This window comes from Hyla sarda, chromosome 6 (genome assembly GCF_029499605.1).
Source record: "Hyla sarda isolate aHylSar1 chromosome 6, aHylSar1.hap1, whole genome shotgun sequence".
Classification (NCBI taxonomy): domain Eukaryota; kingdom Metazoa; phylum Chordata; class Amphibia; order Anura; family Hylidae; genus Hyla; species Hyla sarda.
The window spans coordinates 183,468,236-183,489,112 of record NC_079194.1 but is presented as its reverse complement, the minus strand read 5'-3'; the positions used below and the strand labels follow the sequence as shown (position 1 = coordinate 183,489,112).

Here is a 20,877-nt window from a genome sequence, read left to right as displayed (position 1 = left end):
ACAGCATGTGACTGCCCCTCTAGCAGATGATTAACCAACCTCTGGAAGGTGGCAGGGACATTCTTCATTCCAAAGGGCATCACTAGAAACTCAAACAGCCCAAAGGGGGTAATGAAAGCACACCTCTCCTGTGCCTCTGGCGTCATTGGTATTTGCCAGTAACCTCGGCTAAGATCCATTATACTAAGGTACTTGGCCCCGACTAGCTGGTCCAGCAATGCATCTATGCGGGGCATAGGGTAGGCATCAAATGCAGTGACCAGAATCAGCCGCCGGTAATCCACGCAAAACCTAGAGGTCTTATCTTTCTTTGGGACCAGTACTACTGGTGAGGCCCAAGGGCTGTGGGATTTCCTGATTACGCCCAGCGCCAGCATTTCCTCTATCTCCCTCTTAATGTCAGCTTTTACCTCCAGTGATACCCAGTATGCTGCCTGTCTGAGGGGGTGGTGATCTCCAGTGTCAACATGATGGGCCACTAAGGGGGTCTACCCGGCTTACCAGTGAAAACACTGTGGTAAGGCCTAAGCACTGTAAAAAGCTGTCTCCTTTGAGTATCCTCTAGCAGTAGGTTAACCTGGTCAGTTTCTAGGCCGCCTGAATCCCTTGTAGCATCCAACAAGTCCACAAGGGGATCAGGCTCCTGTTCCTCCCCTGGCAAGCTACACACTGTCAACACTGAGGGTTCCTGGTCATAAAAGGGCTTCATCATATTGACATGATACACTTTCTTCCTTTTTTGGTTCACGTCTAAAGAAACTACATAATTGACATCATTTAGCCTCTTCAGAACAGTGAAGGGGCCATCCCAGGCAGCCTGCAGTTTGTTTTGCCTCATCGGTATCAGCACAAGCACTCGCTGTCCCTCCTCATACACCCGTTCCCGAGCATCCCGGTCATACCACTGCTTCTGTTTAGACTGGGCAGCTTTTAGATTTTCACGCACCTCGCCCATTAAAGCCTGCATATTGTCTCTTAACCGCATGACATACTCCACCACAGACGCTCCAGGGGACCCTAACTTTCCTTCCCACTCCTCTCAAAAAAGGGACAAGGGGCCACGCACTCTACGCCCATAGAGGAGTTCAAATGGGGAGAAGCCAGTGGATTCCTGCGGCACCTCCCTGTAAGCAAATAGAAGATGCGCCAGGAATCGTTCCCAGTCCCTCCCATGTGACTCCACAAACGTTCTCAACATTTGCTTCAAGGGACCATTAAATCTCTCACACAAGCCATTTGTTTGTGGGTGATAGGAGCTGGTGACTAGATGTTCCACCTGAACCTTCTGGCAAAGGCTCTGCATCAGATCAGAGGTAAATTGAGGCCCTTGATCAGTCAGCATCTCCTTGGGAAATCCCACACGGGAGAAGATGCTCAGTAAAGCATCTGCAACCTTGTCAGCCCTGATAGAGGACAATGCCACTGCCTCTGGGTATCGAGTGGCATAATCCACTACCGTCAGGATATATCTTTTCCCAGAGCTACTTGGGATAGCCAGGGGGCCTATTATATCCACTGCTATCCTCTCAAATGGTTCCCCCACTATGGGGAGAGGTATTAGAGGAGCCTTACCCACCTCCCCAGGTTTCCCCACCTTCTGACATTCTGGGCAGGAGCGGCAGTAGTTGGCCACATCTGCGCCAATACCAGGCCAATAGAAATGCTGTGACAACCAAGACTTTGTCCTCAGCACTCCCATGTGCCCAGCCATTGGGATGGCGTTGGCCACCCTCAGTAACTGGTGCCTGTATCTCCTAGGCACCACAAGTTGGCGTCCAGTCACCCAAAGACCCTGTCCCTCCTCAGCTACAGTCTCTCTGTACAATCTCCCTTGATCCCAGTATACCCGCTCCTTATCAGGGTTCGTGGACAGCTGCCTAGCCTGGTCCCTCAGCTTCTCTAACGTGGGATCTGTCTGCTGGGCCTGCTGGAATTCTGAGTTCTGTACCACAGAGCCCTCAATGGATTCCGGTTCAGAAGCCAGCTCCTGAGTTACTATAGGGAGGGGTAAGGGGGACTGAGGCCCCCCTGCAGACGTCCTTACCGGATCCGCAGGCTGAGTCAGTACTTGCCCCTTACTCTTGGCCAACTGTTGACGGGTTGCCACGGCTACATTCAAGCCCCCTGTCTCACTCCCCCTCTCTGCCCCCGTATGTACTGGATCTTGGGGCTGGGATGTCCCTGACACAGACAGACAATCACTCACTCGCTGCCCTTCTTCACAGTCAGGTGCCCCCCGGCATTCTCACACCGTACCTCATGCACCCCAGGCTCTGGTACAGACTCTCTCTGCCCTACCTCCCTGGGAGACATTATAGGCACATTCTGACAGGACCTCCCTGCTACTACAATCTCCCCAGGCTTTGGCAAAGCCGGGTACACATGCTCACTTGGGCCTTTCTCACTTGGAGACAGACTAGGCACATTCTCACAGGTATCATCTGGCACATACTGAGATAACAATCTACCAAAATCAGTACCTAGTAATACATTTGTAGGAATGTTATCAGCCACCCTAACATTTCTGAGACCCTTCCCCGCTTCCCAGTCCAGATACACCCGTGCCATTGGCACTGCAGGTCATACACCCCCAATTCCTCTCACTGCTAAAGTCTTTCCCGGAATAATATCCTCAGAGCTCACTAGCTTTGGGTGCACAAGAGTTACATCTGCCCCAGTATCTCGAAGCCCAACAGTTACCTTGCCGTTGACAATGACGGGTTGCATATTCACATTAGTACTGTCCTTGGCTTGGGAAACAAACAAAACAGAAGGTGGTAATCCTGAGGGATGCCCAGCTGCAGTGGAGGGTCTAGGCGGTAATCCTGAGGGGCGCCCTTCAACAGTAGATGGTGTAGGCCTCCTTCTCTCTGGGCACGTAGAACTAAGGTGCCCAACTTTGTTGCAAGCATAACATCTGCGGTTATCCCCAGGTATAGCAGTGGTGCCAGCTCCCACTCTCCTTGGCGCAGAAGCCAGTGCATAAGAAGGCACAGTAGGCTGGGTGATGCAGGGTCGTGGTGCAGGGGTCCTCCATCCTTTGGTAAATCCTCTGACCCGGTCTGTGGATGGCCGTTTGGCGGTGTGGAAATATGCCATCTCCCCAGCGTCCAGTGCTGTTTTGGGTTCCCGGTCCAGCAGCCATTCCTGTACGTCTGCAGGACACAGCTGTAAAAACTGATCCTTGATGATTAGATCCACCAGGCTTTCGAAGGTGTTAATCTCCAGCCCTCTTGTCCACTGTCCAAATGCGGTGGTCAGGTTTCCCACAAGAGCGGTGTAACTTTCAGTGGATTTCTTCTGCAAAGTCCTCAATTTCTTTCGGTACACCTCAGTGGTAAGATTGTACCGTTTCTGCAGAGCAGCCTTAATGGCATCATAGTCCTGGTCAGATTCTGGCGGTAACTCTGCAAATGCTTCCAGTGCTGGACCTCTGAGACCAGGGGTGAGGTACTTTGCCCATTGGTCTCTCGGCAGCTGAAATTGGCGGTAGACTTTTTCAAAACTGCGCAGAAAAATATCCAGATCCCCATCTTTGTCCAGGGTTGGAAAGTTCTCTGCCCGGGGTCTGGGTGCAGAAGAGTCTTTCGTGCCAACAGTGATAGGGGAGGCAGTCCCCCTTTCCAACTCTGCCAGTCTCAGTTCATGTTCTCTGGCCGCCTGCCGCTCCTCTCTTTCTCTCTCAGCCTGGCGTTCTGCGGCCTCTCTTTCTCTCTCAGCCTGGCGTTCTGCGGCTTGGCGGTCTGCGGCCTCTCTTTCTCTCTCAGCCTGGCGCTCCTCATATTGGCGGATTAGCTGCAGCCGTACGTTGATATCCGTTGAGTCCACAAATTTTAGAACAGTTCGTAAATAACAGTCCAAGGGATCTGTAGATGGTGATGCATCACTAAGGAAAGCTGCAGGTATCTCCTCAGTAATCCTGCCTTCCGCAGCAGTACTGCAGGCCCTCTGGGAAGCTTGTTGTGTTTCATAGTCCTCCAATGCTTGTATAAGTTCCTCTTTTTTCCCCCTACAGGGAATCAGTCGTTCTCGGCAAAGCTGCTCCAGAGCACTCCTGGACTGTGCTTGGTATGCATCCATCTTGCAGTCCAGCCAAACAAAAGATAGGACAGAAAAACAAAGAGGGGGGGGGGGGGGTCTGTTGTGGTGAAACTTGTTTAAATGTACTGAGTACCGCCTTTGGAAATTGAAGACAATTTCTTTTAGTGCCTGGATTGGCAAATCTAGCACACTAAAATCTGGTAAAATATCCCACCGCTATGCCACCAGTTTGTCACGAACCGAGACGTGCGGGTGGTAGGATTATCTATAAAATCACTATTTGTCTACACTAGACCGAAAATAATGATAAAAAAATCCCTCTTACACCACCCAATTAAATCGCTTCCACCACCTGTCAATCTCAAGCCGACAGGAAGCTATCAATCCAATCTGGATATGCTACAATTCCCAAATATAATCTACTACCCCCAGTAGTATATAAAAACAGGAAAAACATTAATCCAAATCTATAATGTAGCCAAAGTAAATTTAAGACTATAACTTCAATCTCTTCAAGGACAATGTACGTCCGTTTTATCAGACATAAGGCGGTACTTAATAAATGAATGATTTATTATGAAAGAAAAATATTCACAGTACATGTAAAAATAGATGTTAACAAGACAAAGTTTCACCACACAGAAAATAAAATAAATGGGAAAAACATAGAATCCTTACTTACAGAAAGTTACAGAGCTCTATCCCATGAGGTCTGGTAGGAAATGGCGTCTGGAATGCAAAATTAGATCTTGTCCCCCATGCAAGCACCCCTAGTCCCCCCAGGTCTGCAGTTTTATATCCTGCTATGGACAAGAGACACCTCTATGTTCAGCCCCTGGGCAGGACAAGGAGGAGAGGTAGATGTTGCCACTCCCTTATGATACCTTTATGCCCAAAGAATAGGAAATATCTTCTATCTTCTATCATGGGCCAGGCACCCACATAATCTTCTAATATTTGGGTTCTCCATCAAATCCTCTTTCTAGGGGTACCTGACATGACCCCCTTATTGTGTATGATTTACCCAGTGCATACAGTTCGGGCAAGGGTCATGTGAGGACTAATTTTAAAGGTAATATGATGGAGAATCTAACCGTATAATATAGGGGCTGCGGACATACTTCCCTGACCCCCATATCTAATATTTGGAAGATATGGCATTTCTACATGGAGCTACGTCCCAAACATTCCGTTGATCTATTGACATCAGGCCTTGGAGTCTGCTTGTCTGGGAAGGTGTCAAATTTACCATCCAGGCAAGCAGTGTCCATTGATTAGCACAGTTATGTTAATTGCCCCCAAATGGTCACTGGAAGCCATAGCTTAGACGGTCGTCTCCTGGCAGCTAGATCACAACAGGCTAGATTCTTTGAAATGTTAAGTAATGCAGATAGGTGTGTAATGGAATTAACAGTTGTGCATACCGATAGAAATTTTGCAGAACATGTATCACAGATGACAAGCAATCACAATGCAACATGAATACATATTTTGCCATGGTATATGACACCCATGATGCCAGAGCAGTGGACCCCCCCCACATGTGACCCCATTTTGGAAACTATACCCATCACAGAATTTAATAAGGGGTGCAGTTCGCATTTAGACCCCACTGGTGTTTGACATATCTTTGGAACAGAGGGATGTGCAAATTAAAAATAATTTTTTTCATTTTCACGGATCACTGTTCCAAAAATCTGTCAGACACCTGTGGGGTGTAAATGCTCACTGCACCCCTTATTAAATTCTGTGAGGGGTGTAGTTTCCAAAATGGTGTCACATGTGTGAAGGGGGGGGGGTCCACTCTTCTGGCACTATAAGGGCTTTGTAAACACACATGGCCTTCAATTTCGGACACATTCTCTCTCCAAAAGCCCAATGGTGCTCCTTCTCTTCTGAGCATTGTAGTTCGCCCGCAGAGCACTTTACATCCACATATGGGGTATCTATATACTCAGAAGAAATTGGGCTACAAATTTTGGGGGGTCTTTTTTCCTATTCTCCCTTGTGAAAATGAGAAATGTAGGGTAACACCTGCAATTTTTTTTTCATTTTCACATCCAACTTTAACAAAAATCCGTCAAACACCTGTGGGGTGTTAAGGCTCACTATACCCCTTGTTACATTCCGTGAGGGGTGTAGTTTCCAAAATGGGGTCACATGTGGGTATTTATTGTTTTGCGTTTGTCAGAACCGCTGTACAATCAGCCAACCATGCAAATCACCAAATTTAGACCTCAAATGTACATAGTGCGCTCTCACTTCTGAGCCATGTTGTGCACCCGCAGATCAGTTTAACCCACATATGGGGTAGTTCCGTACTCAGGAGAAATTGCATTACAAATTTTAGGTGTCTTTTTTTTCCTTTTACCGCTTGTGAAAATTAAAAGTATGGGACAACACCAACATGTTAGTGTAAAAAAAAAAAATAAAATACACTAACATGCTGGTGTAGACTCCAACTTTACTTTTTCATAAGGGGTAAAAGGAGAAAAAGCCCCCCAAAATTTGTAACGCAATTTCTCCTGAGTACGGAAATACACCATATGTGGCAATGTTGCCTTGAAATACGACAGGGCTCCAAAGCACGAGAGCGCCATGCGCATTTGAGGCCTATTTTGGGGATTTGCATCCGCCACCAAAATACCCTACAGCAGTGTTTCCCAAACAGGGTGCCTCCAGCTGTTGCAAAATTCCCAGCATGCCTTGACAGTCAGTGGCTGTCCGGCAATACTGGGAGTTGTTGTTTTTCAACAGCTGGAGGCTCCGTTTTGGAAACAGTGCCGTACAAGACGTTTTTTTTATTTTTTTTTATTGGGGGGGGGGGGGGGGGACGGGACTGTGTAAGGGTATATGTATATGTAGTGTTTTACTTTTATTTTGTGTAGTATAGTGTTTTTATGGTACATTTACACGGTTGGGTTTACAGTGAGTTTGAGCTGGGAGTTTGAGCTGTGGCAGAAAATTTGCCGCAGCTCATACTTGCCGCACAAAACTCGCTGTAAACCCCCTCCCATGTGAATGTACCCTGTACATTCACATGGGGGGGGGGGGTCAAACCTCCAGCTGTTGCAAAACTACAACTGGGTCACCAGAGACCCTATTCACCCGGAATCACCCCAAATCGCCGGTCTGAATTGACCGGTGATTTGCTGCGATCGCCGACATTAGGGGGTTTCAGGACCCCCCCAGGAGTTTGAACGGGGTGCCTGCCAATAGATATCAGCAGTCATCCCGGTCCGTGCCCGGCGTGTTGGGGACCAAAATTACTACGGGCGAACAGGTACGCCCTGGGTCCTTAGGTTCCAGGGCGCACCTGTAAGCCCTGGGTCCCTAAGTGGTTAAAGGGGTTATCCAGGAAAAAACTTGTTTTTTTTGTATATATCAACTAGCTCCAGAAAGTTAAACAGATTTGTAAATTACTTTTATTAAAAAATCTTATTCCTTTTAGTACTTATGATCTGCTGAAGTTCAGTTGTTCTTTTCTGTCTAAGTGCTCTCTTATGACACCTGTCTCGGGAACTGTCCAGAGTAGAAGCAAATCCCCATAGAAAACCTCTCCTACTCTGATCAGTTCTCGAGACAAGCAGAGATTTCAGCAGAGAACACTGTTGCCAGACAGAAAAGAACAACTCAACTTCAGCAGCTGATAATTATTGCAAGAATTAAGATTTTTTAATAGAAGTAATTTACAAATCTGTTTAACTTTCTGGAGCCAGTTGATATATATATAAAAAGTTTTCCCTGGAATAACCCTTTAACACTGTCTCCCAGCTTTTCTAGGCTCCGAAATAACACATCTGCTTATTCGGCCCGCCACAGAAAGGGGTAAGGCAGCCCAGGTCCGGAATTTGGTGCGGACATAGGGTAGAAGAGGTAGAATGTCCATCTGGTGATCCTCCCCAAACCGCCTATTGATGTTGATGCCTAAATATTTGAACTGATCTACGACCCGCAGGCCATGTAAGCAGGTCCCTACCTGAGAATCTCTGATGGGCATATACACCGACTTGCTCCAGTTGATCCTAAGACCTGAATAGACCCCAAAGCTGTCAATGAGGCCGATCCCCAAAGCCAGAGTGCATGCAGGATCAGACATGAATAAGATCATGTCGTCAGCATACAGGCCTACCCTATCCTCCCTCGAGCCAATGCATATACCAGCGTACCCTGGATGTTGACGGATCCGGAGGGCCAAAGGTTCAATAGCAATAGCAAATAAAAGGGGAGAGATAGGGCAGCCCTGTCGCGTGCCCCTGCCCAGGGAAAAATAAGGTGAAAGAGCACCGTTGATGGACATACGTGCCCTCGGGGATCTATATAAGAGAGAAATCCATTTTATAAAGTTAGGTCCGAAGCCAAATCTCCGGAGGGTTTCCAGCAGGAAAGACCACTCAACGGAGTCGAATGCTTTAGCGGTATCTAAAGAGGCCAGCGCCCAATCCCTCCCCCCCCCCCCATGGCGCCTATATGGCTGAGTGTCTGGACCCTCCTGATGTTATCAGATGTGGACCTCCCAGGCATAAAGCCTGACTGATCTGCATGAATGATTTCCAAAATAATGCGATTCAGCCTAAGGGAAAGTATTTTAGCGAGCAACTTATAATCTAAATTGAGGAGGGAAATGGGTCTGTATGAGGAACATTCTAAGGGGTCCTTATCCGGCTTCAAAATAACTACTATAGTAGCATCATAAAAGGACTCGGGCAACACATCAGAGGCAAAAGCGTAATTATACATGGCCAGCATTACCGGAGCCAGCTGCTCCTTGTTTTGCTGGTAAAGCTCCACTGGAATGCCATCAGGGCCCGGCGACTTACCTCTCGCCAGGGCACCCAAGGCATCTTACAATTCCTCCATAGTTAACTCCGACTCCAGAGAGGAATCGCTGACAGCGGATAGTCGAGGGAATATGATGTCGTCCAGGTAGTCAGACAGTTCCTGTGAGGAGTAGGCGGCCTGAGAGGTGTATAAATCAGAGTAGAAGGAGACAAATCTGTCAGAGATCTGGGAAGTAGTGGTCAACACAGTCCCATCCACCGAACGGACCTGTAGAACCGTCGGAGACTGAGAATTCTGGTGAATAAGGTGGGCCAGCAATCTACTGGACTGATTTCCCATCTCAAAGGCCTTTTGTTGGGTAAAGAAAAGCTTACGAACCGCTTTCTCCTGCAGACAATGTAAGTACTGTCGCCCCGCCTGCAGCCATACAGTTTTATTGTCATCGGTCGGATCAGTGATATAAGCCCTCTCCAGGTCAGCACAACGATCCCCCAGCTCAGACTCCTCCCTCATCGCCTCCCGCTTAATATAAGATATGGCCGACTGTAAACATCCCCGTAGAAATGCTTTAGTGGTTTCCCACACTAAGATTCGGTCGTCAACCCCGTTATGATCTACAAAGAACATGGAAAGTTGTACAGGTATACCATCATGAGGGCCAAATAAGGATAACCAATAGGGATTTAATTTCCAGCATCGGATATTAGAGGGGCCAGGGGCCAGCAGGGTCAGCAGGAGAGGAGAGTGATCGGAGACCCCCCTAGTGACATACGCTACAGCTTGGACCATAGGGAGGACAGACGGGTTACCCAACACAATATCAATGCGTGAAAGGGAGTTGCCACTAGCAGCTTGACAGGAATAAACTCGGGAATGTGGATGTAAGTGCCGAAAGATGTCCCTCCAACCTAGTTCCTGAACCAGGGCACTCAGCAGAGTCGGGGAAGAGGAGGGGACAATGCCAACCCCTCTCCTATCCATAGCCGGGTGCAACACATTATTGAAGTCACCCATGCAGAGAACTCTAGCCCCTGGAAAAGAGGCAGCGAAAACTGCAGCTTGGTGTAGAACCTCCAGGGCACCAGGAGGAGGGACATAAATACCCAAGAGGACGTAGGGGGAATTATCAATAAGTGAGAAAATAAACACCCTCCTGCCCTCAGAGTTGACCCGGGTATGCCTCGCCTCCCACCTCAGGGATTTGTGTATCATAAAAGAGACTCCCCTGGAATGTGAGGTGTGGCAAGAGTGTAGCGTCCATTGCACCCAGGGCCTAGATAACCACCGGGTATTAGGAGCAATCAAGTGCATCTCCTGCAAACAGACCACAGTTGGTTGGTACTTACGTATAGTTGCATACACCAGAGATCGCTTACGAGGACAGCCGAGACCCCTCACATTCCACGAAAGGTACCTAACATTCGCCATGTGGAGAGAGTAAAGCTGAAAATAAAGGAGTGGTGGGGGAAGAGAAACAGGGGTAAAGCAAGTACCCAATGTGTAAGTAGAAGAGGGGGCAGGTAGGGGGATGACAGAGGAAGGTGGAGGAGCAGGGAAACCACAGAGAAGGAGGGAAGGAAAGAGGGAGGAAGGGCAGGCAACCCGACCGGGACATACACAGAACGAGACAAACACAGGACACTAGACAAAGACAAAACAAGAGGGTCATAAACAAATGCAACATGCATAAGGCCATTAGCCTAAGGCCCAGAAAAGGTGTGCAATACGGGGGGAACCGTGTTAGTCGGGGTCGCAGGGGAAAGAGACCCCACAATCGGCCATCAGGGACAAACAGCAGTGCCATCAAATAACTAGGGTACATAAACAAAAGTAAGTACGGGTGAGCTATGACCCGGGCAATACACCGCACAGTATAGAGAGTATGAACAGTGCAGAACAACATGCAGTCCAGGGGTATCACCCGGGCATTAAGTCCCATCAGCAAAGCATTAACGGGCCACCAAGACTGCTTCAATCACAGGTAGATGGCGACATTCGCCAGTGGAGTACCAGATCCCCTGTGGGGGGAAGTCCAGCGTAGGGGAGAGGGTTAAGCGGCACTGGAAGAGTGCAGGATTCGCTGGGCACAGAGCAGCTTGAGGAGAGAGTCTGCATGGGTCCGGCATGAGATGGAGCATACAGTCACTGAGGGGCAGTCCATGGGAGGGGGGAAACGGGGGGGGGGGGGGGTAGGACAGCGAGACCGGCCTGAAGTGGGGTATGCAGGCACGGAGGGCGAAAGTCCACGGGTGAAGGTGGCAGTTGGGTGCAGCCCAGAATGTGCATGTACATGGGGGAGTAGACCATGAGGGGACCGGGAGATGGGTACAGGGGGGCACACCAGGGGTCTCAGAAGCAAAGTCACTGTAGGCAGCAGTACTCACAGTTCACTGGCAGTCCAGGAGTTCCAGGCAGAGCGAAAAGTGACAGGGCCCGGCCAGATGGCGCACAAGACCTCAGCGCCTCACATTGCGCCTCCTTGAGGCCCACTCGTCAGCCTCCTGCGGGGTAATGAAGAAGATGGCCCTCTCACCGTCCACGACCCTCATTCGGGCCGGGTACACCATAGAATAAGGGATCGCCATATCTCTCAGCTTCCGCGTCACCGCTTGGAAGGTGGCACGCTTCTTCTGCAGGTCCTGGGAGAAGTCAGGGAATATCGACACCGGAGATCCATTGAAGGTAAGCTCTGGCAGACGACGGAGCAGACGTAAGGCGATGTCTCTGTCATTACAATTCAGCATCCTAGCCAGGAGCGGCCTCGGCGGGGCCCCGGGCGGGAGGGGGCGAGTCGGGACCCGGTGTGCTCTCTCTACCGCGAAGGGCGTCAGGCAACAGCTCCCGCAGCCACTTTTCAACGAAGGAGCCGGGGTCCTGACCCTCAGAGTGTTCCAGTAGGCCAACAATCCGAAGGTTGTTCCTCCGCAACCGGTTCTCCAGGTCGTCTGCCTTCTCCTTCCATTGCGACACAGTGCGCTCCAGGTCTGATATCGCAGCAGGTAAGGGCACCACTGAGTCCTCGAGATACGATCCTCAGCCTGTCTCACCCGGTCCCAGAGATTGTGCAGGTCCCGCCTGATTAGGCCAATATCAATTTTCACTTCTTCCAGCATACTTGTCAGGGAAGTTTTGCACATGGTAATGGCGGCCAGGAGTCGCGCAGACACCTCACTTAGGGTCACCTCTCCTGAGGCAGCGACCAGTGTAGAGGGAGTCTCTGGGCGGGAGTCAGCGACCGCCTCAGCAGGAGCGGAGGAAGAGGGCCCGGCGCCATCTTGGTCAGGGCCGCACGCGAAACTCTGCAACTTCGCGGCTGCCGCCACACCGCTCTTCTTAGCTGGCATGATGGACCCCACCGATCCACTGCGGTTCCGAAGTCTCTGAGACAAAATTCTGAGGTCCAGGATGAAGACAGGATGCTAAATAACACGGTTAAGAGCGGAGCTAGTTCAGCATGCGTCCGTTCGGCTCAGCGTCTAGGCCACGCCCCCACACATCTGCTTATTACTGCAACCAACATGGCTGCCAATAATTTACAGGGACTATTATATGAGTTGGGAAGTGTGCCTGTTTATACATTGATACAGCTAAAAGCAGATATACTATTCAGGAGCATAGAAAAACTAGGTGAGAATCTCTTGACTACCTTTTCCAGGCTCCTGAATGGCATATCTGCTTATAGCTGTATCAATTCATGCAGTCACATGCAGCTCATATAATAGTCCTCTTATATACCAATGTGGCATGTGGTTGCTATACTAAGCAGATCTGCCATTATGTGTGCATAGGGCATATGGAGAGCAGTCAGACAGCATATGGTGGCATCCTCAATACAGTACTGTACAGTAGAGGACTTTATGCACAGGGTACTGGTGGGCACTAAGACAGACATCCTTCTAACCCTTAGGGATAACCTGAGTGGCACAGCACCATGCTACTACATCGAGGGTGCCTCCAGCTGTTGCAAAACTACAACTCCCAGCATGCCTGGACAGCCAAAGGCTGTCCAGGCATGCTGGAAGTTGTAGTTGTGCAACAGCTGGAGGCCCCTTTTTGGGAAACACTGCCCTATCCATGTGTGGTTTTCAAAAATTGTCCATTATTATTTTATTTGGTAGTATTTTTTTTATTTTTACAAAATTCATAAAATCTTCTAAAGTTTAGCAATAGTATCCCACCATACAGAAAAAAACTGTATATTTTTTCTATTCAAACTTTATAATTATAAACACCATCCGAATAAAGGTGAACTCCAGCCATCATTAGTATGGGCAGACAGCACGCTGCTGTCTCTGCCGGAAGTATATACGTGACTTTGCGTTACTTCTGATTGGCTGCAGACCTGCTTTACTCCTGATTGGCTCTCACGACTCATATCCCATAGTGCACCGGGCCCCTTCTTTCTCTCTTTTCGGCCATTTTCTCCCTGTAGAGGTATGTCTATCACTTCGCGGGCCGACGGGTTTTTTTTTTATCCGGTCACATCCTTAGTCTCCGGGCCTCGTCTGTTGCTGCAGACGCTCGGACTTTGCTCCTCATCGTCTGTTTTGGGTCCATATTGGAGGATGGCTCACCGGTGTCTTGGAGTTGAGGCCTAATACCGGGAGCAGGGTGTACTAGTAGTGTGCGGCGGGGACGTGCACCGTGTGGGGATAAGGGCGCGCGATTATGTGCAGGGCACAGAGGCTTGGTGTCGTGTGTGTGTGTGTGTGTGTGTGTGTGTGTGTGTGTGTGTGTGTGTGTGTGTACACGTCTACTCCCAGTTAGACTCGCTATGGCTGTAAGATGTGTGTGGAGGGAAGGTATTAATGGTTGCACCCGCATATGATGGTAGTGATCATGCTTTCCAGTGCTGGCTGTAGACTCCCCCATGTTATTAACCACTGATTTTTCTTCCTTTTAAACTCTTTGACTATATTGGGCAGTTAATGGGATCTAGGTCTAATGCAGTGGTCTCCATACTGAACTGCAACTCCCAGCATGCCCCTACAGGCAGCGGCTGCAAGGTGGAGTTCCATAGTGTGGAGACAGCTGATCTAATGTGTATGGGGCAGCATGTACTGTCAGGGATCAGGCACTGGGATGACACTTTCCATAGTCCCCATAAGCGGAGCCTTAGCTGTTCTGTGCTTGGGAATACTGTAATGCTGTTGCAGCATGTAATAAATACTTAAAGGGTAGCTCCCACCATCACTTTTTTCTGTTCCTGCCTATTAGCCATCTCTCCCTAACCCCCTCCCTTAAATTATTATTATTTTTTTTCCATATTAAAAAGGCTGACAGTTAACCCCTTCCCCCGCCATGGGGACTGTGCGCACGGCCCCCATGGCGGGGAAGGGGTTCACTGTCAGCCACAGCGATATCATGATTTCCCCCATGGGCGCACTGACGGCTATTTACTTACATTTTCGCCGCTGCACAGTTTATAATCCCGGTCCCCTGCAAGCGCAGAATGTGCAGACGCAGCGCTTCTGATCTTCATCTCTGATCCCCGAGCAGGGATGGGAATGTAAGAATCAGCAGAGCCTTCTTCCCCTGCAAGCGCTGAATGTACGGGAGCTGCAGAGCTTCTGATCCCGGTCCCCGCTCGGGGATCATAGTACAGAGCGGGGATGAAGATCAGATGTCCTGTACCTGCCAGTCACATTTAGCGCTTGCAGGGGAATAAGGTCCTGCAGAGCCCGCACCTGGAGACAGGCATGATAAACAGCCTGCAGGAAGGGGAGAGGGGGGCTGAGGGAAACATCAGAGCCAGGGGATGAAGTTTCTGCGCTTTCACCTGGCTCTGATCACTGAGAACAAGCGGCAGCTGCAGGGGGAGCAGGGATGTGCACCGCACGTGAGCTCAGCGGCTCCCGCACATCCCGCGACCGGTATACCGTCCAGCCCTACTGCCGCTCCGCTCAACCCACTCCCCTTAGTTCACCTTATCAGTGTCCCTCCAGCTGTTTCCCCACTACAACTCCCAGTTTGCCCTGACATCTATTGGCTGTCAGGGCATGCTGGGAGTTGTAGTGGGGAAACTGGAGGCATACTGTATAGGTGAACACGCAACCCCCCCCCCCCAAAAAAAATACTTTACCTTGACCCCGGGAGCCTACAACATATCAATTTTTTGATTTAGTGCCCATTTAAGGTACTGGGAGGCATTCTGGTGAGTATTTACAGCCTTGCATAACAAAATACATTCCATCCGAAAGTGTAAACATTGCCTGGTAAAGGGCTGTTGGTTGTGTTCTCCATAAGAAACTATTGGATGCATTGTGTCTATAGTAATGCCTGCATGAATACTAGATTGCTGCTATATGGTGGCACCTACTTATTTATCAGTACACGTGTTATTGATCTTGAATTATTTGTCACTTAGGGATTAAAGCGCCATGGCCCCCAGCAGGAATGGCATGATCTTGAAGCCTCACTTCCACAAGAATTGGCAGCGACGAGTAGCCACATGGTTTAATCAGCCTGCTAGAAAGATCCGGAGGTAAGTTCCCAGCTGTCCTGTAGAAAAAAGTTCTATGGGTTAAAGGGGTACTCCGGTGGTCAACGTGTTTTTCCGTTTTTGACTTACCCTATTTGTTTTGTTTCATTTCTATCCTTGTTGTTTAGGTGACTATTTCTGTTCTTTGTTGTCTTTTTATCCCCCACTTTGTTTTCTTATCTTTGCTTCTATTTCCTGTTTCTTGTTGTGCTGAAAACTACAAATCCCAGCATGCCACATGCCATGCTGCCTCTGTAGTCTCCTGGGGGTTATAGTTCACCACACCTCTGTAGGGCATACACCAGTGTTTCTCAACCAGGGTGCCTCCAGGTGTTGCAAAACTACAACTCCCAGCATGCCGTTACAGCCTTTGGGCATGCTAGGAGTTGTAGTTTTGTAACAGCTGGAGGCACACTGGTTGGGAAACGCTGGTGTAACGTGTATGCTGATTAGGCTAGAACAGTGTTTCCCAACCAGTGTACCGCCAGCTGTTTCAAATCTACAACTCCCAGCATGCCCAAAGTCTGTCAGGGCATGCTGGGAGTTGTAGTTTTGCAACACCTGGAGGCACACTGGTTTGTAAACACTAGTATACACACACACCAGGGACTACAACTCCCAGCATGTCATTGCAGAGTCCCCTCCCCCTTCACATATAGGGGGAGATTTATAAAAACCTGTGCAGAGGAAAACTTGCCCAGTTGCCCATAACAACCAATCAGCTTGCTGCTTTCATTTTTATGAAGGCCTGTGAAAAATGAAAGAAGCGATCTGATTGGTTGCTATGGGCAAGTGGGCAAGTTTTCCTCTGCACAGGTTTTTATAAATCTCCCCCATAGAGATCATTTCCAGTATGAGATTTATTCCCCTGCAGTCCATACATCCCCAGCCCGTGCACCTTCTCATCCTCCCCTTCAGATAACACTTATCTTCTCTGTGAGGTCCTTCTCCTGTGCAGACCTGCGTCCTTAGAATACAGAGCAGGGGGAGGTGAGGAGCTGTGTACTCAGCTGGATGAGATGAGGGGGCGTGGCTTATTCCTCTCATGCAGACAGAGGGGGGGGGGGGGGGGGGAAGCTGTGACATCTTGTCCACAACAGACTCAGAACTGTGGACAACAGTAAAAGAAAACCCTCCGAACTACAGAACTTCCTGCCCAACAAACAGGTAAGAAAAACACACACATGCTGCCAAAACTTATAACACATGTATATTGCAAAAAAACTAAACTTACAAAGATGCCATATAGTCAAAAAAATTTACCACCGGAGTACCCCTTTAAGTATATGCAGTTAACGTGTACAGTCAAATGATGACAAATTCTCCGGAATCTCTGCAGCTTCTGTGATGACTCCATATTTGAACCCTTTTCCGTCTGATGACTGTAGACAATGTTGGGTGGGTGGCAGCCTGGTATTAAAGGGAGCCTAGTCTTGGTGTTACCTGAGGTTAGTTTGAGTAGTGTATCTCCATTGAAAGCCAAGTGACTGCTGGGAGCCCTGATTTGTGAAGCAATGCCTGTTGTACTATTGCTGTGTTAAAGTTTGACCTAAACTCTTATCTTTTCACCAAACAGGCGCAAGGCACGTCAAGCCAAAGCCCGGCTGGTAGCTCCGAGACCCATCGCTGGTCCTGTTAGACCGGTGGTTAGATGTCCAACTATCAGATATCACACAAGTGCGACTTGGCAGAGGCTTCAGCCTTGAGGAACTGAAGGTTTGTATTAGCATGAAATGGGCGTTGCTGAACCCAGATCAACTTTGCAGTATAATAAAGTCTATGGATTTTATCAGGCTGTTGTATTGTCAAATCAGCACCTCAACCTTCTCTTTGCACCATTTTACCGTGTGACTCCAAAGTTTGAGTGTTGTGTATACAGATGCAGTGGAGATCAGTCATCTTCACTATCATGTTATTTTTTGTAATGTGCAAAACTGAGCTCGGCTCTGCTACATCTCTGTAGTTATGGTCTGGCTTTATAATGCTTCGATGGGTGGTCAATAGGCATTATATTGTCAATAACCTTTACTGTAGCTGACAGCTGTATGATGACAAATTCTCCGGAATCTCTGAATTTAAGTGATGATTCCCTTGAACCCTTTATTCTGATGGCTGTTGAAGTCATATAATCATGTATTAATAGTATAAGTTCTTCTCTAAACCAGTGTTTCTTATTGGCAGGCTGCTGGCAGCAACAACAAGGTTGCCCGCACTATTGGCATCTCTGTGGATCATCGTCGCCGCAACAAGTCTACAGAATCCCTGCAGACCAATGTGCAAAGGCTTGAGGAGTACCGCTCCAAATTGATAATCTTCCCACGTAAACCCTCCGCTCCCAAGAAGGGAGATGGCTCTGTAAGTAGACAGACTATTGGCAAAACTGTTTTTAAGTTATTCTTTTCACAACATCTGCTATATATCTATATGCAGTGGGTGCCAGCTGTTTGCTTCAGCCGACACACTTCTGCTACTGCCAACAATGAAGGTGACTGATCCTAGCACTTAGGCTGTGTTTATGCTGCATTTTGATTTGAATGTACATTTCTATCCTTTTCATGTTAAGTAAAACCATGATAAAAGTAAACATTTACTTCTGTGGTATAATGTTAATGAAATATTTGTTTGCATTTCATTTGTTTTACACTTACTATAGAAAACAAGCCCCTATACAGTCAAATCAACAGAAAAATTTACAAAACCACTTCCTAGACTATCCCTATGATGAAGCATTGATGGTCCCAAACCTCATGCACAGCATATTGCTTCTGTTTTTACTCCATTTTCACTCCTGTAAATCTTTAAAGGGGTATTCTTTACTCTGAGTTTGACAATGTTAAAAAAAAACACCCTGTTAAAAGAAAACTGTCACTTGTTTTCTCCCGCACTATCCACAGGTACTGGGGGATAGTGCGGGAGATGCTTATTAAAATGAACCCTACCTTGTCCGGATCTGCGACGCCGTTCTCCCGCAATTGTAGATTTATTATCTGTTGAAATCTTCCTGGCACAGGCGGGGCTCTGGCGCTTAACTAGCACTGACGTCAGCGCTGCATATGAATATTCATCCCCTCCAGTTCTCACTCTCTTTGCCGCTCCTAACTGGGGGGGATGAATATTCATAAGCAGGGCTGACGTCAGTACCAGTTAAGCGCTGAAGCCCCGCCCGTGCCAGTTACAGGAAGAATTCAACAGATAATAAGACTACAATTGCGGGAGAACGGCGGCGCAGATCCGGACAAGGTAGGGCTAATTTTAATCAGCCTCTCCCGCACTATCCACCAGTACCTGTGGATAGTGCGGTAGATAAGTGAGTTTTCCTTTGAGATTGGAGCACTGTACATGTGGTGCACTCCATTCATTTGGTTTGAACACTTACCACTTTATTGTAACTGAATGAGGTGGTCCCAGCAGTTGGACCCCCACGTATTAGGAGTTGAAAATACCTTTGAAAGCTACAGTCAGAGGATGTCACCTTCCCTGGATTTTCTGCTGAGTGATGACTTGTTTGAACTCTTTCAGGCTGATGACTGTAGATTAAAACCTGCTGTTTAGTCTTTACAGAGTACTTATACTATCATTTATTTTCTTTCCACTTTAGGCTGAAGAGTTGAAGGTTGCCACCCAGCTGAAGGGAACTATCATGCCAGTCCGCAATGTAAGTTCTTACCATTTTAGTCTTAGTCATGTTTGTAATAGTGTTACAAACACCCAGAGGGAATTCAAGCATTAAAGTAAATGCTTTACACGTGCCATGCACGGCATAACATATTAGATAGGAAAACTTGTCCTGAACAAACACAGACTTTACTAACATTCTCTGGCATTCTCTGCTTCTCCAGCCTGTTTTCAGTAGCCAGGGGTGGTTGGGAAAGCTGAAAGCACTAGTGGAAAAGTTAAGGAATTTGCGCATCTCTTGTTGACTTTAATGGGAGTTGTGCAAAAAGGATACACTGGCAGTTACCCCAGTATATACCCCACTGGCAGTATATAGATTAGATCACAGGGCTGCAGTCTGCTCAACTCAATTAGTGTTGTGCATATTCCAAAACTTTACCGCTTTGGGCTGCTTTCGACTTTCTTGACCACCTCGGGCCACAGGAGTGAGCTGGGACAAAACCCTTTTAAAAGAAGGGCAAGAAAGAGCAAGAGGTAAATAACCAGAACCAGATTTCCCTGGATAAAAGAGGACCTGTGGCAACTCCCAAAATGAGATGTTGATATTAAATAGCTTTGGGGGCGGGGCTTATCGGCATTGTAATTGCCGATACCGATTATGCCCAAAATCGTGATTATCGGCCATACCGATGATCGGTCGATCCCTATTGCTGACTTTAGCCTGCATAAATGAGTTCAGCTTTCAGGTGATCCGGTGGGCTGGAAAAGGTGGATGCAGTCCTAGGAGAGAGTCTCCAGCCCACCGGAGCACCTGAAAGCTGAACTATTTTATGCAGGATAAAGTCATCAACTGCCGAGCCACAAGGTTCGTGACAAATCGAATCACTATAACTTCGCTCATCTCTACTCTTAATGCTGGTTTGTCTTTGTTTTTTTGCTAAGATTGGCAAATGTCTTATTTAGCAGTTTTATAGGCTTAAGTTTTAATTTTTAAACTCCTGTTTTTATTAGGTCTACAAGGAAGAAAAGCCAAGAGTTATCAAAGAGGAAGAGAGGAACGTCAAAGCCTTTGCCAGTCTGCGTATGGCAAGAGCGAATGCTCGACTCTTCGGCATCCGTGCCAAGAGAGCCAAGGAGGCTGCAGAACAGGAAGTGGAGAAGAAAAAATAAAACTTTGAACTGTTAATAAAATGTTCTCTAATTCTTGATTTAGTTCGTGTTTTTATCGCTACCATGTCTTGGAGCCACAGGAATCCTATTTTGCTTTAACTGCATTTAGTACTAAGGGCCGGGTTTACATTACAGAATTTCTTACTGGAATTTTGGTTAGACATTCCAGTGCAGCAGAATACAATTGACAATATTTCACTGTACAGTTCTAACTACGAAATTTCAGCAGCGGACGTTCTGCAGCTAAAAGAATGAACTTGTTAATTCTTCTGGCAGAATCCGTTCCGCAGACATTTGCATCTTTGGGGGATTTAGTCCGGGCAGAAATTTTTAAAGTGAACCCAGCCTAACTAAGCAATATTTATAAGCTCTCAGCAGCTAAATGAAGCCTAGTTTGACTGCTTCAACACTGTATGTGACGTGGAGATTAAGCTGCAAGTGAAGGATAAAATCTTGGTCCACACCATATTATGACCCTTTGTTGCTGGTATGACTCAGGATACTGGCAAGAAGGTATGCTGATGTATAGCATAGTAGGTCCCTTGACTTTAAAGAGTACCTGTTATATATTAGTACCTAATCCTGATCATGTACATATAACTTGTATGTTTCTCTCACAAATACTTTCCATCTGTCCACTTGGTTTGTCATTCTGTGCTCTGGAGGGGGCATGTCCTCACTCTGCATGACTCCTCCTTCCTGAGTGCTGGACATGGTCTCTTCATTCAATTATTGCAGGTGGAACTGTAAACCCCCCCCCCCCCCCCTCTCTTCCTTTTGCCTTCAGA

At 47.8% G+C, this 20,877-nt stretch overlaps 1 protein-coding gene, 2 non-coding genes and 1 pseudogene across 3 annotated transcripts; 3 read left to right on the top strand and 1 right to left on the bottom strand.

The window, feature by feature from the left end:
- Positions 1 to 1,039: 1,039 nt before the first annotated feature.
- LOC130277476 (uncharacterized) lies at positions 1,040 to 4,080 on the bottom strand (annotated as a pseudogene).
- Positions 4,081 to 13,135: 9,055 nt separating this feature from the next.
- Positions 13,136 to 20,127, top strand: LOC130276526 (60S ribosomal protein L13-like). Its single transcript, XM_056526019.1, is given in 7 exon segments — positions 13,136 to 13,257; positions 15,191 to 15,307; positions 16,881 to 16,979; positions 16,981 to 17,020; positions 17,486 to 17,659; positions 18,903 to 18,959; positions 19,931 to 20,127. Coding segments are annotated over 6 exon segments (633 nt in total). The 5' UTR covers positions 13,136 to 13,257; positions 15,191 to 15,203; the 3' UTR covers positions 20,090 to 20,127.
- On the top strand, positions 16,617 to 16,701 carry LOC130277825 (small nucleolar RNA MBII-202). Its single transcript, XR_008845590.1, has one exon. It is a non-coding gene; the product is annotated as a small nucleolar RNA MBII-202 (small nucleolar RNA).
- LOC130277827 (small nucleolar RNA MBII-202) lies at positions 17,351 to 17,435 on the top strand. Its single transcript, XR_008845592.1, has one exon. It is a non-coding gene; the product is annotated as a small nucleolar RNA MBII-202 (small nucleolar RNA).
- Positions 20,128 to 20,877: the final 750 nt, after the last annotated feature.